This window comes from Sphaerodactylus townsendi, linkage group LG06 (genome assembly GCF_021028975.2).
Source record: "Sphaerodactylus townsendi isolate TG3544 linkage group LG06, MPM_Stown_v2.3, whole genome shotgun sequence".
NCBI lineage: Eukaryota > Metazoa > Chordata > Lepidosauria > Squamata > Sphaerodactylidae > Sphaerodactylus > Sphaerodactylus townsendi.
The window spans coordinates 56,185,544-56,204,495 of NC_059430.1; the positions used below are offsets into that span (position 1 = coordinate 56,185,544).

General features: G+C 39.3%; 1 protein-coding gene across 4 annotated transcripts in view; it reads left to right on the forward strand.

Moving 5' to 3' along the window:
* OSBPL8 (oxysterol binding protein like 8) overlaps positions 1–15,757 on the forward strand; it is a 109,855-nt gene extending 94,098 nt beyond the window's left edge. For all 4 annotated transcript variants that reach the window (XM_048499951.1, XM_048499950.1, XM_048499953.1 and 1 more), the window contains 7 exons: positions 494–583; positions 2,499–2,635; positions 2,955–3,140; positions 8,027–8,114; positions 8,727–8,826; positions 9,062–9,164; positions 11,694–15,757. In XM_048499951.1, coding sequence (XP_048355908.1) covers positions 494–583; positions 2,499–2,635; positions 2,955–3,140; positions 8,027–8,114; positions 8,727–8,826; positions 9,062–9,164; positions 11,694–11,826 — 837 coding nt within the window. In that variant the 3' untranslated portion in view covers positions 11,827–15,757. The remainder of the gene's footprint in view (positions 1–493; positions 584–2,498; positions 2,636–2,954; positions 3,141–8,026; positions 8,115–8,726; positions 8,827–9,061; positions 9,165–11,693) is intronic.
* Positions 15,758–18,952: the final 3,195 nt, after the last annotated feature.

Sequence of the window (18,952 nt, forward strand, 5' to 3'; positions counted from 1 at the left end):
AAAGAACCATGTCCTCATGTAAATGTTGCAGGAAATTAAAGCAGTTCTTTAAAACCATGGACATGTTATGTTTCCATGGGGAAAATTAAGCTTACTAAATTTAATACTCTAGCAATTTATAGAAGCTGTCTCATGAAGTTATACATTATACATTTATAGAAGCTGTCTCGTGAAGTTATACATTTGGTCATGATGCCTTACTCTTTGTGGTTTTTTTCTTAGAAGTGGGTTCCTCCAAACTAGCCTTTTTGATGCACATGGAGTTTTTTAGATACTTTTTGTGGAAGGAGCATGACTATATATGGCAGATATTGAATTTGAAAGAATTTAGAATGACATGATAGAAATATGTACAACACCCCTTTGATGAAAAAAATACCCACTGTGAAACAAAAAAAGATATAGTGGCAGAACCCTCATACACTGCTAAATGTTTTATAACATGTATCTGAATGTCTTTAATCTTTCTCAAACTTCTTGATCTCTCCAATAGCCATTTTTAGGCAACAATGATAGTGTTAATCAAATACTGGGGAAAATTAAACTGGGCAAAGAAGTTTTGGCTACTCTAGAGGGCCACTGGGTAAGTACTGTATTTATATTCTAATTGTATCAGAGGTTCAATATGTCCTTGAGATTGACCTGTTTAGTTATTTAGACTAAATATAATTAGCCATTACACAACCCCTCAGTATCATTCTCAGAACTTCTGTTTTCTGTTCCTGTTAGATATTTTAATATGTTTGTGGGGAAATGTATGACCAGAGATTACATATCTTTCCAGCATTATAGGTAGTGCAGAGCATTCATATTTGCCAGCTTCCTTTTCCTGTTGCATTCCTGTATTTTCTGTATAACGTTTAGCCTGGAAATCATAATGACATAGAGGTATCAAATAAGTGAATGAAGAAGGCATTGTTCAAATGTACATATTTTACACACATACGTTGAGCAGCCTCCACAAATTTTGGCATTCATTATAGCAAATTTGGCGAAGTTTGTGACAGAAAATAATCTCTACTGAATAATTAAAACTGACTAGACTGGAACTCACAGTTCAAGGCATAGCGTGGAGAAGCTTATGTCCAGGGGCCAGGGCACTGCGCTGCCAGCCCTAAATCGCAGGTTGGAGTCGACTAGCATTGGCTTTGCCCCCAGGAACACCATGGCCTGACCGCTCATGCTGGCATCTGATTGGGATGCTAGCACAGCCCCCCACCCCAGCTCAGACTTCTGGGTTTTGCAGTGGTGGGGTTAAGGGGTGGGCAGCCACCGTTGCACCAGCCTCCTTGGCCAGCATAAGTGCCCTGAGGAGGGCAGATGCACCAACATATGGCCTCATCACTCCCTCAAGTCCTCCCTTCCACCCCATTTGATGGTAGTCTTGTTCCTTGATGAGTCCCCAGTGTGATGTAAACACCATTACTGAAGCCTGCTTTAAAAAGTGGGTGGAGCCAATGGGGCTTCTGCCAGAAAAATTCCTGATTGGACATTGAAGAATTGTTTGGCTGTGCAGATTTTTTTAAACTTTGGTAGCAGCTGCTTTGGTAGTAGCTACCACCACAGCACAAGAATCTTCACTGTGTGACTGAAGGGAAACTGTGACAGCTGTTTTGTGGCTTGCTGTTCTCTAGTGCAGCCATTTAGTGTCAGTATTCCAAAAGTATCCAGAGGCACAAAGAGGTTGTGCCTCTTTGTGCCACATAGACCTTCAAGGGTCATTACTGTGAGACACAACAAATTTTCACAAATATCCTGTATTTTTAGACATTCTATTAACACACAGGACTTTTATTACAAGAGAAAACAAATTGGCACTTGAGTTAATAGGATAGACAAGCTATGAGAAAGGGTTGATTCAGAAGGAGTCTGTCAGCAGAAGCTGATCGGATGGACATGGAGTGGAGGGACTAGAACTAAAAGTTTGTATTCAGTTTTTGTTCCACTCAGTGCAGTTTTGTATTCAGTTTTTTTCCACTCTTGGCCCATGCGGAATCTGCCTATGTTCCAGTCGAAATAGGGATAAACACCTTCTAAAAAAGTATAGCTGGAACAGTCTGAATCCATATGGTCCCACTCACTCATTAATATTAAACTTACTTTTCCTTGGTTCCCAGAGCGAATACTCAGCTATAGTAGCCAGAGACATTAGTAGGGGAACTTCATATCTAGCTGTCAGAATTGATCACGAATCAATGATGAACATCATATTCCATTGGTGGCTCATCTAGCAGTAGGTTACAGAAACTACTGTACCACAAAATAGGTCAGAATCTGACTGTGAATAGTTTCATACCCTTAAAGGAAGTTGTTGATGCTGAAATAAGGAGCACTATTTTCAGCTGTGACTTTCAGTTGTCCTTAGCCATATGTGCCAAACTGGTATAACAAACTCCTTAATTGCAAAAAGTGACATTCAAAAGGACTCTTTGTTCATATTGACTGTAAGTTGTTTACTCTCAGGCAACTAAAGTAATCTAATACATTAAACTTTACAGGACAGTGAAGTTATTATTAGGGATAAAAAGACCGCTGTTTCAGAGACATTCTGGAATCCAACCCTTGAAATCAGACAGCACAGATTAAGAAGATACACAGTGAAGTTTGAGGAGCAAAGTGACTTTGAATCAGAGAAGTAAGTTTTGAGCTTGTGTTTTTCTGGTTTAATACACAGCAAAGGTAGACAAATGCAGGAATCTTATAAGCTAATAGTTGAAACGGAGGGTGGAGAGTGAGAATTATGCTTTCATTTATTTTGCAACAGAATGCAAAAACTTAAGCAACTCCGTCCTATACACTGGGGAGAAAATTCTTAATACAGGGAAATAATAATAGAGTAAATGGGATCATTTTGAAAGTTAGCAGAATTATTTGGTGTTAATAATGAGAAATCAGTTTTCAGTTAATATCTTTTGATCAAATTCTAATTTTCTCCCATTATGTTTATCCATTAGACTTTGGCAGCATGTGACCCGTGCTATAAACAACAAAGATCAAGCAGAAGCAACACAGGAGAAATGTATTTTGGAGGAAGCTCAGAGAAAAGCTGCCAAAGAAAGGAAACTCCTCAATGAAGAGTGGATATGTAGACTATTTGAGCCAGATGTACTCACAGGAGAATGGAATTACAAATACGCAGAGTGAGTTGAGGAAATTGGGTTTTCTTTTTGTTGCTTCGGATAATAACAAACCAGTGTATTGTCGAAGGCTTTCACGGCCAAAATCACTGGGGTGCTGTGTGGTTTCTGGGCTGTATGGCCGTGTTCTAGAACAGAGAATGCTGCTAGAACACTGCCATACAGCCCAGAAACCACACAGTACCCCAATAACAAACCAGTTTGAAATAACTTGTTGCATTCTGCTAAGACCACAGTCTGTCATATATTTGAGGATGTGTAAGTGTTGAATTGTGATCAACACCATAGTATGCAGAGGCGTACCTAGGGAAAATGGAACCCGGCGCAGAATCTGAGTTTTGCGCCGCCTCCCCTTTCATGAGCGGCCACTGTGATGCTGGAATCTACCCCCAAACAGCATCACTTTCAATGGTGTTTAAACTAGGGAGCCCAGATTCTCCTTTTAAATTCACCTTAAAGGGAAAATCTGTGGTCTCCAGTTAAAACAACATTGAAAGTGATGCTGTTTTGGGGTGGATTATCCCCTACCCTGAAACAGCATCACTTTCAATGTTTAAACTGGGGACTTCAGATTCTCCGTTTAAATCCATGCCAAGGGGGTGGATTTAAAAGGAGAATCTGGGGAAATTTGGGGGGTGCCTGCTGTCAGGGGTGCAATTATTAAGCTAGCAGCACTGAACTTTCAGGGTATCTTTAGGAGACTCTCCTGATGATACCACCCAAGTTTGGTGAAGTTTGGTTCAGGGGGTCCAAAGTTATGGACCATCAAAGATGTAGCCCCCATCTCCAATTAGCTCCCATTGAAAACAATGGGAGATAGGGCACCCCTTTTGGGAGTCCATAACTTTGGACCCCCTGAACCAAACCTCACCAAACCTGGGTGATATCATCAAGAAAGTTTTCCGAAAAATCCCTGAAATTTTGGTGCTGCTAGTTTAAAAACTGCGTCCCCTGCAGGCCAGAAACGGAAAACAATACAAAAACTACAGAAAGCGGATTCCTGCGATTTCTTAAAATTCACTTCTTAATTTGGGGAAATTTGACTCACCATGTCTCCATTGCAGGTACACCACTGATAGTATGCATGAATGTGTTGTGTCTTGTTAAATTTCACTTTATGGCCCCCCAACTGTTTGAAGTGCTGATCAATTTTTAGAGGGCTTTTTTCAGTTTTCTTGTAATTAGTTCAGCATGGCTTTGTGTAAGGGACATGATGTTTTCAGGTAGCCAGATTTGTTAATCTGCATTGCTGCCACTTTGCACATTATTTACCTAAATGTTTCAAACCCAGAACTGCTAGTAGTGTGTTTCATGTGTCTGTACACAACTTTTTATGGTTTAGATGTGTGCTCAGTGCAAATTTGCTCATTCACACTCACATATCAAACTTTCTTGGGGAGAAACTGTGGCTCAATGAAAGAGCCTCTGCTTTACATACAGAAGGTCCCAGGTTCAATCCCTGGCTTCTCCAATTAAAAGGACTATGCAGTAGGTGATGTGAAAAATCTCTGCTTGAAATTCATGAGAGCCACTGTCTGTCTGAGTCGACAGTACTGACCTTGAAGGATCGTTGGTGTGATTCAGCACAAGGCAGTTGCATGTGTTTTATATAACACTAGCAGTAAAGCCCATTGTACAAACAAATGGGCTCTAGAAAACTGTTGGTGGGTTAATAGCGCCCACTGAGGGGGCCAATCCCTCCTGCCTATCTTTCCCCTTGGCCCTACACCACCAGCTCCCTCCTTATCCTCTTCCCAGACACCTGTATTGGTACACAAGGGTTCAAGGTGTCCACTAAGGAGGGCAACCCCTCCTGCTTTTCCTCTCCACTCAGTTCCTTCTTTCTTGTCCACCTGTTCCTGGACACCTGTATTGCCACGCAACAGTTAAAGGTGCAATTGTGGCCGCCAACAGTTGCAACCCTCTCATGGGTAGCAGCTGATGCCTGCCCCTGCTCCTCCTCCTCAGGTAGTGACTGTAATTATCCAGCAATGTTGGAGAAGGGCGAGTGCACGAGAGAGTGAGTAATCGCTGTTTTATTTGTGTTTGTGAAAAAACTTCAATTGTATTCAAAACAGAAGAGAGAAACTTAATACATTAGTTTACCAACATCTACATATTATCATATTTATTTGAGCCAAAAGATTTTGTAATCCATTTGGTAGCAAAGAGCCTCATAGGCAACTCCAGTCCAAAAGACTAAACAAATCTCAAATGATAGATTTTAGTAAAAGGGGCTCTCAGATATGCTTATAAATCACTCCAAAAGCTTCTCACAACCAAGAGAGAGTTGACATACCTCATCAAGGGAGGATAAATCAGCTTGTTTGTAGCCTGCCATCCATCTTAAATGTTTATGGTCTGAGAGTCTTAACATCCATTCAGCAAGTGTCCTAAAATATCAACAGAGCTGCAAATTAATCTGTTTACATTCCAAGAGTTTTCACAATAATCAGTTTTTGCAGTGTAAACTAATCACAGCAAATAAGGGAAAAGTTGGGGGCAGGGGAGAGACACCTTTTGTTGATATCCAGTCTAGACCTTTTCCATAGCAATCTTCTTTCATCACAAAAAAAGCACTCATATTTGAATAAAATACGTCACAGGAATATCCTTTCTTATTTTGGCCCTTTTTTCCACTTTTTGAAATTGTTTGAAGTGCTGTTCTGATTTATATTCCAGAGGAAAGGATTACCTCACTACAAGGCTACTGTCATTAGCAGACAAAATCTCTATTATCATCCATCAGTAAAGAAGTGGAGGGTGGCTATTTTTAAAGTCCAATTATATTCCAAGCCTCCATGAGCTGTCATTCTTTTTCCAGCTTCCTATACTCCTTTCCACCAAAAGATCAAAGTGATGGGGCAAAGGAAGTAGTGTGCTTCCGCAGTTGAAAATACTTCCCTTCTATCTCTCCCATCAATCTGCTTCACTGTACTTTCAGCAGGGGCCAGGGCAAAAGCCTAGTTCCCACAGCTTCCTTTCCCACCTCCAAGTTTCCTCAGAATGGCGACACTGTTAAGGAGACCCCAATTGACAAACTCACCTTCCCACTGTCTTCTGCCATCTTGATTCAGCTTTCAGCAGCAGAGAATCAAGTACCGATTTCTCCAATTGAAGAGACAAATCTAAAGTGGGAGGAAGGGCAATAGGAGACAAGTCGAAAGTTGAGCAGAAGATAGAATCAATTGGTTTGAGAAACCTCCATAGGAGAGAGGCTGCCAATTTTAATTGATGGCATTGAAGCATCTCTGCCCTTCACCTTCAACAGCTGTCAGAGGACTGTTGGGGAAACTGTATCAACCAGTGATCCCCATAAAAGATCAAACAAAGAAAGCGCCAGCACAGTCTTGCAAAATGTAGGGGGAAGGTGCCGCATGTGATGTTATTTATTTTTGAGTTTGAAAGGAGTGGTGGGAGAAACAGAACTAGGTAGGCACTGGGACCCTTGCGGAGCATTCAACTAAAAGAAGGTCTAGGTAGTGGATCAATATAAAATTGTACTTCTGTCATTCTTTGGAAAAGAATATGGTTTTCAACCTGAGGGTGAGTCACAGAAATCTCTATTTCCATGCTTTAATCAAGAACAAAAATTCTTGAAGCAATGTGGGTTATCTCCCAAATGCTCTTTGTTCAGAGTGCTAATACAACTAATCATTTACATCTACCAGCCACATTTATCTTCGGAAATCCTCCACAATTCGAACAGGTTTCAACAAGCCACCACTGAAAGGCAACCACACAATACTACTTTTGAGAAATAAAGTAGTAATTAATAAAATGTTCCCTGGTATCAGATTGCACCCCCAGCATGCTGGGGAAAAGAAACAAAAAATGGAAGTAGTAATTAAACATACAAAATGAGCAGTTGGTCACATGTGTGTCTAACTCCAGACAAGACACTCAGATCCCTTTAAAAAGCTGAGAGCAGCAGAAGACCATGGTAGTTCATGTAGTTAACAATGGTGAAAATTGATTTTACTTGGAACACCAGGTAGAAAACCAGTAGAAACAATGTGGGCATGTTACCTTGTGTTGTGCATGCCTTCATCAGGTATTCTCCAAAGAAGTTGCAATACTGTTTTTTTAAAAAAATGCAATACTGTTGTTTTTTGTCTTTTCAATTGAATGCTTACATTATTGTTCTTCCAAGGATGCCACTGGTTCAGTCTGACCTTGTATCTATTGAAGCCAGTTAATCCTCCTACAGGTTTTGTCCAGTGACTAGAGATAAGGAGTGATGCACCCATTGGTACATGTATGCACAATGTGCACTTATAAAAAAGCATGAGCTGTAATGTTCTTTCAGTTTTAAACGTGCCTGTGTTACTCTCAGTTTAGTAAAAAAAAATTCAATATTACATTACCTGGTGTCAATGTTCTAATTGATATATTCATCTTTATTTTAATTTGAAGGATTTTAACTATGAGGCCCTAGGAACTGACTGACAAGTGTGAATAATTTCTTTGGTATTCTTTAGTATTCTTTAAAACCATGCATGTATTTTGAGTTTGATGTAGTCTGATCTTTCATGTTAATTTCTAATCTGTGCCTATTAGAGGTTGAAAAGTAAAGAAATTTAACACAGCTGGCTTTTGGGGGGGGTAAATTTCTCTGTAATTGGCATCTAATTTCCTGAAGAATGTACATTACATATTCTCTTACATTCTCAAGATATAGATTCTTCTTGAAAAACGCTTTATCATAATGGAGGCTATTCCCATCCAAATCAAGCTGGGGCACATGGGAACAACTGGCCAGAATGAAATGACTTTGTATATGAGATGCCAGTGTCCTTAACTTTGAAATGAGTAACCAGTTGAGATCCCCCCTTTTCTCTTGGAATTGTTTTTTTGTAACTAGTATTGTCTGCTTCCTATACCCACAGTACAAGACCATGGGATCCACTGAACGATATGATACAATTTGAAAAAGATGGTGCCATCCAGACAAAAGTCAGACATCGGACACCAATGGTATGGTCTGGTGGGATTTTTGTCAAATACAGTATAATATAAAACTGGAAGAATGTAAATTTGCTTTGTAATTTGATTTTTTAAAAGAAGTTTTTAGTCTGTTAGCTTAGAAATAGCATGTTCTTAATTGCAACTTTCCCTTTGCTGACAAACAGGGAAGGTATATTATGAATCAGTATTATTCCTCTTTAAAAAATCTCTTTCTGTGTGTCTCTGTTTTATTCTTAATTCCTCAAAGTAACTTCTTCCAATCCTAGGATGTCCATTCACTTAATTTGCTTGGTATTTCTAAGAGGAATGTTTATTGCATTATATATCTGACAGGCAGTTGTTTTTCTACAGCTAGTGTGGGGTAATAGTTAGACTATTAAAGCTAGGATCTGGGAGACTCAGATAGAAATCCCCACTCTGCTGTGGAAGCTTTTTGTTACCTTTGGGCAGTTGCATATTCTTAGCCTAACCTGCCTCACAGGGTTGTTGTAAGTATGAAACATGGGAGATAAGAACTATGTAAGCCACGTTGGGGCCCATTGGGAAGAATGGTGGGATATAAATCAAGTAAGCAAATAAATCTTTTCAGTTCAGAAGTAAGACAAGTGTTATGAATTTCAGGTTAATGTTGCAAAAATTAAGAGGTCTGCTACATCAAAGAAAGGAGAGTGCGGTTTCTCTTCACCAGAACCTGATAATCAGGACTCCTCTGGAAGTGAATGTAAGTTGTGCTATGTCTGCTTGCTTGGGTACGTTTAGTGATTAATACCAATACTTAACAACAGTGTATTTTTTCTATTTTAGACTGAGGATATTGTAGCATAACGCATTTATTTTACCCTGTCCTGACCTATAACAGAAAATACAGACATTACCCTGGTTTTTTATGAATTAATAGAGTGTGTTTTGGTTTACATTTTTACCTTACTTTACATAACTTTGAATTACTTTTCAAGCACAACTCAAGCACAGTACAAGAATCCGGAAGAAGATGGCAGACCTTGGAGAGTTGCAAAGTGCCATTGAATCTATACGGGAGACTCAGGAAGAAATTAGAAGGTAGTAGGACTCTCGGTTATCTGACTTTTTAAAAAAATAAATGACCTGTCGAATTTATGCCTACTTACCATTTGTTTAAATTGGGAACTGACTACATATTTTATGCCTAATAGTTTCTTTAAGTCATTAAAGTATAAATGCTTCTCAATAAGACATGAGCACTTGCTAAAGAGCATCCATAATCACCTGTGCTTTTTTGAAAATTTGAACATTGAGTCATGGCTACATGGGCTACATTTTGTCTTCATGCTTTTTATGTCAGTAGTGAAGCCCAGTGAGAGGAACAAAGTCCTGACATCATGGGGTTCCTATTTCAGATGCCTCATTGTATGTCCTGGAATGATATGAGGAACAGACAGGGCAAACCTGGTTGTGTGTTCAGGGAGGGACAGTTTAGGAGCCAAATAAGGATAATATAAGAGACCTCAGAAAGGGGAGGAGAGGAGCAGATACAACCCTTGGTGTAAAGTTAGGGAAAGAAACAGGAGTAGTAAATACAAACATGGGCATAAGAACATAAGAACATAAGAACAAGCCAGCTGGATCAGACCAAAGTCCATCTAGTCCAGCTCTCTGCTACTCGCAGTGGCCCACCAGGTGCCTTTGGGAGCTCACATATAGGATGTGAACGCAATGGCCTTCTGCTGCTGTTGCTCCCGATCACCTGGTCTGCTGAGGCATTTGCAATCTCAGATCAAAGAGGATCAAGATTGGTAGCCATAAATCGACTTCTCCATAAATCTGTCCAAGCCCCTTTTAAAGCTATCCAGGTTAGTGGCCATCACCACCTCCCCTGTGGCAGCATTATTCCAAACACCAATCACACGCTAGCGTGCGAAGAAGTGTTTCCCGCTTTTATTAGTCCTAATTCTTTCCCCAGCATTTTCAATGAATGCCCCCTGGTTCTGAGTATTGTGAGAAAGAGTAGAAAAATTTCTCTCCTGTCAACATTTTTCTACCCCATGCATAATTTTGGTAGACTTCAATCATATCCCCCCTCAGCCGCCTCCTCTCCAAACTAGAGAGTCCCAAACGCTTGCAGCCTTCTCCTCATAGGGAAGGTGCTCCAGTCCCTCAATCATCCTTGTTGCCCTTCTCTGCACTTTTTCTATCTCCTCAATATCCTTTTTTGAGATGCGGCTGCACTCAGTAACCCTGGACACAGTAACCTCCAAGTGCAGTCGCACTCACTAAGCTTGCTTTTATATAAGGGTATATGACACACCTTTGGCAGTTTTTATTAATGTCAATTCCTTTTCTAATGATCCCCAGCATAGAGTTTGCTCTTTTTCACATTCTGCATGCATTGAGTTGACATTCCCATGGAACTATCAACTAAGACGCCTAGAAATCCTCTTTCCTGGTCTGTGACTCCTGATAGAACCTGTGACCCCTGGTAGAAGTCAATATGTGAAGTTTGGATTTTTTGCCCCTATGTGCATCACTTTACATTTTGCTACATTGAACTGCATTTGCCATTTCTGAGCCCACTCACCTAATTTATCAAGGTCCGCTTGGAGTTCTTCGCAATCTTTTGTGGTTCTCACCACCCTACATAATTTGGTATCATCTGCAAACTTGGCCACCACGCTACCCACCCCATAGATCTTCTGAGAGGTAACTGAACATTAGAATAGCAACAGTCATTGTGGAAAAAAGGTGAGGTTTGGGGTTCCATCATTAATGAATGCCATTAGTAGTTATTTCTCTTTCAGGATTGCTCAGAGGTTGCTTTTTTACATCCAGAAGCATGATTGTGGCCAGTCTTGTTCTGCTTCTTCCCATCAGTTTGTACTTTTTGTCCTGTGGTGGTCAGTTGAGTTTTATATGCTTTGAAGTACAAGAAAGGTGTCAGGAGGGGAACAAAATGCATTCAGTGTAGCAACCCTAACCACCTCGAAAGTGTCATTTGGAAGCTGGAGCTGAGCCACAGAGATACAGCCTTCCTTATTACTACAGGTGGATTGAAACAATAGCTTCCTTACAATTAAAGGATACTTATTTGTCCCACTAAAAGCTTTCTTCCCTAAGTCAACCCTCCATATCCTAACAGTCAAATAAAATACTGACTAAACTGATGCCCCTTTCCGGAGCCACAAAACCTCTAGCCTAAGTTTTTAAAAAAGGTTTCTACACTTTCCTTAAACTCCACTATAGTTCCATGTGTTCTGATTGGCTGATTTGCATGAGGCCTAAATCACAAGGATAGGTTCAGAGTCTTGAAAGAGAGATGGAACTGTTAAGGATTATTGCCATACATGGCACCTTTAAAACTTCTGATGGCAGGAGGCCCAATGCCTCTTTCTGACCTCACCAGGCACAAGGAGCCTGCTGGCTGGGCTATAATTGCCAAATCACCAGGCTCTTGAAACAACTCTAAGCTGAAGCTGCTTGATCAATCATCATTCCTAGTCTCTGAGGCTGTGCTTTTGAGGCTTGAATGCTGACTGATTTAGTATCTGGATTTTGTGCTTCTATGCTGACATCCAAATCAGTACATTGTGAACTTACCGTACTGTTTTTTCTTAGGGACATCATGGCTCTGCGAACCCGAATGACTTCGAACTCACCAACGCAAGATAATTTTTTTCAGCTCAAGCACTATGTCTTCATTTTGCTGATGATTCTTGTGCAGCTTATCATTAATTACTGGTTTAAATAGAAGGCTTGGGAAGAGGAATACATGAAATGAGAATGATTATGTTCTTCTGGGACCATATTTTAAGTTTCGGTTGACTTCAAATAATGCAATATTGTTCAAAAGACAAAAGAGACCAGAGGGTAAGATTTAGGCCTTTGTTTAAAACAGTTGTGCTTATATGGACAATGTCTGTGATATTCCGTCCTAGCCAGGTAACATGGACAGTACGTATGTGCCAGTACCTTACTCTTTGTGACTTTCAAATGCCAGATACCTGCCTTGCATATTCCTGTATGTTGTATGCTACAGCAATATAAACCAGTGCAGAAAATGTCAGACTGGTTATTCAAAGACATATTTTTTTCATAACCAAATAATCCCCACTGGTGATGTTGACAACACTAAATTTAATAGAAACTGGGATCCTACTTCATTTGGAAATATAAATTGATATCAACTTGATATATTCAGTTTTATAAATAATAAATTATTCAGTTGTTCTTGCCATTAAAAGGTAGTCGATTACTAGTCCATCAGCATTTCATTAATCCTGTGATATTTCAGTTACTTCCTCCTTAACTGTGGTTTGATTAGGAGACTTCTGTTAGTAGCACTAATTGGTTAAGAAGATGTAAGATCCATTTAATAACCATAAACTCCTCATTACAAATTAAAAACTTTTTTTAAAAATTCAGACACATTCAGAGAAAGTTTACAATCAAATGCAGGGATGTGATGGCTCCTGTTTGGGCGGAGAAAGGATAAGCTCTTTGGTGACGGACACAGTTTTCTGGATTGCACATGAAACTCTTGTTAACATTAGTATTATACATTCAGTATGAACGAGGGGCTTACCAGCCCAGTGTCAGCCATATGAATGTAATTATTTCTATATTGTTATCGTGTTAATATATAGCTTAAATTCAGGAATGACTTCCACTGGCAGTTAGTTTGCCTACTGTATGCCTGTTAACTAACAATTGCTTTGACATGCCTGAAGTCATAACAAACCAGCCTGTTCTTAAAGAGATTGAAATACTGATTTGCTGTTACAGACTTTTCTGTAAGTGACAACGGATCTTAGGAAATCCAGTTTGATTGTTTAAAAATTAAATTCCAAAAGACAAATCAGTGTAAACCCAAGTGCTATTCTACCCAACACGTGGATGGATGGCAAAATAATAGGAAGTTCAAATCATTTGTTATTGATGTGCTTTCATCGTGTACATAATCCTTCTCACTAAGACATGTGTATGTTTGGGCTGTACAGTTGGTCAGTTTAAAATCAAATTATTCTAACAAGCTTTTTAAAAACGACTCATACACCCTAAAGTTAGTAAATGGAGCCTATAGCAATAGTAATAATAATGTAGTGAGACATGTCTTTCTTATTCATATTTGCCTATCTCAAGCCTGTCCTCTAATCTTACCTGTTTATACTGCCTTGTAGACGTCTTGCCAAATCTTTCTCTTTAAGGATTATCCATAAATACCCAGAGCAACTAACTTTGCACGTTCCAGGATAAGAGGGGGTTTCCAAGGTGCCGCACAAGTAGAGCATAGTTGTGCACATCAATCTGTGCAGCCATGATCCAGGTGCTTTGTAGATGGGCTAAGATGCTGTCCATGCTTGATGATATGACGACAAGGGGAAGAAGGGGAAGGGATAGCGTAGTGAGTCAGGAAAAGATCGAAGGCAACACTAGCTCCTGTGTTTCAACTTCATACTGATTTGTAAACACTTGGAAAATCGGCTGTATATACTGAAAAAAACCATTGTGGTCAAACTTACATTGTACTTCAGAAGAACTGTGACCCCATTTGTAAATGTACGCAGGCATTCTGTGTCCTCTTTCTGCCTGCTTGTTCATATGTTTTCCTTAATTCTTATGCGATATGGAGCTACAAAATATATTCAGTTGCTGTCTTTTTTCCAAGTGTTTCTATATGGGAAGCTTTTCACAGTTAAATCACAGCAATCTAATCTACTCGTGTCTCAAATATAGAAAAGCACAGCTCTTAAAAGCCTGAATTCCTACTTTGCTCCTTTCTGTTGATTCCTCATGTGAGCAGGAAAAAGGAATTTATTGCCTAAGTACTTTTTATATGGTTGATTATGAGTCTAGTTTATTAAATGTTTCTTCATATGTAATATTTAGCAATGTGTATATGATCTTAAATTCTTTCAGGTAGACTGTTTTCCTCATATAGTTCTTTTTTAGAAACTGTGACTGTACAATTTGTAGAATTTTGCGGGCAGTAGCTTCCCTTCTGACTTGTGGTACTTAAAACCAAGCACTTATTTTCTCACTTGTATTTTTGTTCTTCCTTGTATATAAATTGAAAATACTCAGAACTGCTTGTTGTTGCCATGTTTATGGCTATATATTTAAAATAAATGCACTATAAGCCTTTAATATGCCATGTAACCATTAACATACCTAAAGTATATTAAGTATGTTGTGTATAGTAGAAAATAGACTTCTGGCAATACATAATGTTTCTTGTATTCCATGTGTTGTTGGTTTAGTTTTACCGTCAGGGATCCCTTATAAGGGTACAGCATGCTTGCATTTTTGTAAAAAGTTCATTCTGATAGCATACCCACTATGTATCGAAGGTTTTACAGTTCACTGCCCTCCTGTGCCTTTGGGAAAATCCTCTTGCCAATTCCAAGTTAATGAAATAACATGGGAATTAAACACATTTGTCTTGTCTACCTTGATAGTAGCCTTTTGCTTTTCAAACCTCTTACTCCTTCGTGGTTTTTATCCTGTTGTAAATAAACTACATAACTGCTGTACTCTTATAAGAGAAGCCACTGTGTTTCAACTTGAATCCTCAGTTTTTTGGCATTTTTGGACAGAAGGCCATCAGATACTTGAGTATTGTAACAGTGCCTTGATGGAGTTCACAGAGGAGGTGTGTATATACAAAGATGCTGTCAAGCTTGTGCCATATCTATTCATGAACCTCCGTGAAAACTGTCATTTCCAATATTTATCAGTTAAACTTTTCCAAAAAGATATTGTAAGGGTCCCCCCCCCAATAAATAGTAATGACTGAATCCAACCAGATCTCCAAATTTTGGAGCATGTTTTCTTATATAATGAAGCTGCAATGCTCTGTTTGTGATATTACAGAAATAGCCATAATAAAACCATAACATCACAGACAAATTATTTTGGCTTCACTTTATTATCTGGGGAAAACCTTTGTGAACAAAAGTGTGTGCGGGATGAGGGGAGAAGAATGGCCCGAAGAGCGCAAGACAGTAAGGTGGTTCAACTACTGTGGAAGCTTGGGAAAAATAATACCTCCACCCTAATCAAATGGCTTCGTTGAATCACAAAGCATATTTAGTGAATTTAAAATATCTGTGCTTTGGCTAAAACTTGGAAATCACTTTTTTAAATGTATAGCCTTCTTTAATGTCAACACAGTTTCCTCAAACATATTTTTATCCTTCTCCCATCTTTTTAAAAAAATTGCTTCGAGTTTTGTACTGTTACATATTTTTTAACTGAAAACGCCGCTAAAGTTCTAAAGGTGTAAGCAGGTCCAGGTATTCCAAATTTTACAAGCTGGCCATTTGCTAAAGCTCAGAGGTTATAATAAAGATATAAAATAAAATTTTACCACTCCTATTAAATATATGTTGGAAAACTGATTCCTGTAAGTTTTGTGTCTGGATATCATGTAAAATAGCATTGACTGTCACTTTATTGTGCTATGGTGTGTTTTTGGTTTGTTCGTTTGTTAAATCATGCTGCCTGCTGTATGATAAGAGAAACCAGTAATTTATTTGAAAAAACTGGGAATTGTGTGTTGCATGCATAATTGTACAGCTAAGTTCAACAACATCTAAAAGGCCATTTGTAAATTAAAGTTGCACCACTGGTCATAGTTTTGTACAATTAAAAAATAGAATAAAGAGCTGTGATTAAAGACATTATTCTGAGTTGTTTGTGTATCAGAAATTATTAAATGTTTACCTTTTGATACCTTTCCCCACAGTGATCCCAGTATTCTGTCTTGCCTTTTGCTCTCTAGACTTGCTTTATTGACTTTTGATTCTTTCTTATCTGTACAAATTTCTTCTGATGGGTATTCAGATTGCATATCATACTACTCATATCAAACCAATTCTTGTTTTCCTATTCCAGTACCAGACTTTTTTAGTCATGTAACTCCAGACAATTTGGCCTTCACCTGTTCTACCTTCAGTCTTGCTTCAATTCAAAAGATTTCTTCCCACTTCATTTTTAATTCTACTTGCCATTGTTCTCATTTGCATAAGAGGACCACTAATGTCTCAAGATGTGTGCAGATGTAAAGCTGGAACTGGAATACAGTTAATCTCAAAATGAAGGGGTACATTTAGGACAAAACCATTTATCCTAAATATTCTCTCTAGTTTTACAATTCAAAAATAATGGAAGAGGCATTCACTAATAAAAGGTGAAGTGCAAAAATGTGCCTAGAAGTGAATTTTATTCTTCCATGCACCTATTTATTGTTTCTGCAACTAAAACAAATGTTCATTGCCTCAAAGTGGACTGGATTCCCATTTTAAAAGAAGAATCCGCGAAACATGTTTGACCTCGCCATAGTTTGGATAGTCCTTTCTTGCCTTTGTTCTTCCTCTTTCCTTCACTGGAAATTAAACTGACACAGTAAACTATATCTTCCAGGCATACTGTACAACTATTGCTAGGATTACCAACCTCGGGGTGGGTGGGAATAGAGTTTTCCCAGAATTACAATTTATCTCTGCACTATAGAGATCTGTGCTTGTGGAGGAAATAGCTTTGGAGAGTGAACTATACGGCATCACATTTCGCTGAGCTCTCCCCCAAATACACTGTCCCCAAGACTAGGAAGTGTCAACTCTGACTACTTCTGTGACTTGTCATAGCTGAAGTGTCGTATCATGTACAAGAGCATAAAAAGCAGATGTACCAATACCTAGTAAATACAGTGGGGACAAATTTGATTTTTTATTTAAAAAATCTGCTTATTCTTGCCAAGGTTTTAGCACAAAAGTCAACACCCTGGTGAACCTAGTCATTCAACAATGACAGTTTTCCAGCTAAGATTATAACAGGTCCTCCCCACCCCCTTTTGTTAGTTTTGGCTATATAGATGTCTACAAAATCATTACTACATGCATCTGATGAAGTGAGGTTTAACTCAGTTATGGGAGGTTGTTCCTCTTTAAAATGCCATAAGACCCCTTTTTCATTCAACTTGTAGCAACCTATGCTGCTAGAGGGTTTTTTAAAATCTCCATTTGGCACTTCAGAAATTCAGTTTGATACAACAGAACAAAAATGAAAATTGGCACACAAACTGGGACGTACAGTGCAAAACTCAGAGGCAGCCACGATGCTACCTCCTCTGAACCTTTGGTCAAATAAGTCTTTGCCTGTGCAACTGACTCTTTCATTAGATGTATTTGTCTTTCCTCCGCTTTCTAAAGAAAGGTGGGGGTGTTTCACTGATGTTCTACAGCATCTCCAGAGTGTTGCCAATGGGATACTGTCTAGTGCTTCAAAGGTACATCTCTAAGTGCAAGTGATGGGTTTCCCTGAATGAAGTATGAAACTCGTGTTTTGTTACATGGAGTTGATAAGGAATTAACAACACATTCCCAATGAAGCAAAGAGTACTCATATTTATGCAGATGTTCTCTCTTCCTTTCATCCATCCCCACATAGACACAACAAAGTGCTCATGATATTTAAAAGAAAACAGGAAAAACATCTCAATGAACAAGCAGTAACATTCTAGTTTGTCTAATGCCTTGGTCCTAGCAACAGAATCATCCACTGTTGCTATGGGAAGACATCTACTGGATTCTACTACGGTGTATGCAAGAAAGCACCTGCTTTCATGAAACAGCTACATTCAACATCCCCAATATGCCCTCCCCACCTCAGGCATCACTCTAGTGTCAGACGCTCCATGGTTGCCATGGCGTCAAAGCATTGCTTCCGGGGAAATAATAACATTTCCGGCTGAATATAATAATGTGGTGATATAGTCTTCCTCAATCCAGACAGAAATAGAAAAGATCAGATCATTCAGTGATGCTTGGACCTACAACTGACAGTACTTCCCTTTTTTCTTTCTTTTTTTAAGGACAGCACTGCTTTCTTTGAAACGGCATTTAACAGAATAGCTATCTGTGCGCAGTGAGCAAGACTGGTTATGTAGCCCTTGCCTTATATTTACAGTGTCGGGCTGTCCCTTTCAAATGTCGTATGGCAAACAGAAATTCAACCTTTCCCATTTGTGTATCTCCATGGGAGAAGATTGCACCTGCTGATTTTTGCCTGCATTCTGGGTTTTTTTTTCAATCCTTTGTAGCTCACCTCAAAATACAGTATGTTAATATTTAAAGTGTCAGTGGACTTATGTATCATTTTGCTAATGCAGAATAAAACAGCTGCACTTCTGGAATCGTCAGAAATACCAGAAGTGTCCCCCATCTATGGAATGCCTGTCAATAGACTTTCGTAGACAGGGGTCCTGTTTGGAAAGAGAGGTACTTTTGTAAGCCTCTCTGTTAACCTTCTGATTTTACGAGGGTAATGAAAAGCAAGATTATTTCAAAGCACTATAAGCTGCTGGGAACTTCTATCCTTGCCTGTTTTATTTGAGGTTTTACAGCTATTTTTTATCGGAGTAGCCTTATTAACTGTTTTATTGAAGCTTGCCTCTTGGCCACTATTCCTGTCCCAAACTTGGAGGATTCTACAGCCTATAATCATAAATCAGAATTAATATTGAAAACTTAGATTGTATACCCTTCAGAGCAAAAATGCTGGGCTTATTTCTAATTGGCTGTACAATTAGACGAAATCACCCTCCACACTTCTGACCCACCCATCATACACCCCCAGCAGGCCTCAGCCAGTCAGGCCAAGTGAGAGGGGGGGCCAGCCAGCCCATTGGCTGACCTGGAGCTCTGGTTGTATGGAGTGCAGCCAAAATGGTACCAGCCCCTACCGGCCGAGCGGGAGCCTGGACTGCACAGCACCAGGCCCAGGCGGGCGGGCATCGACGAGCGAGGGCAAGGGGGGAATAGGGCAGGGGTGAAGCTAACATGGGGTGCCACAGGAGGCTCATTTTGCCCCGGAGT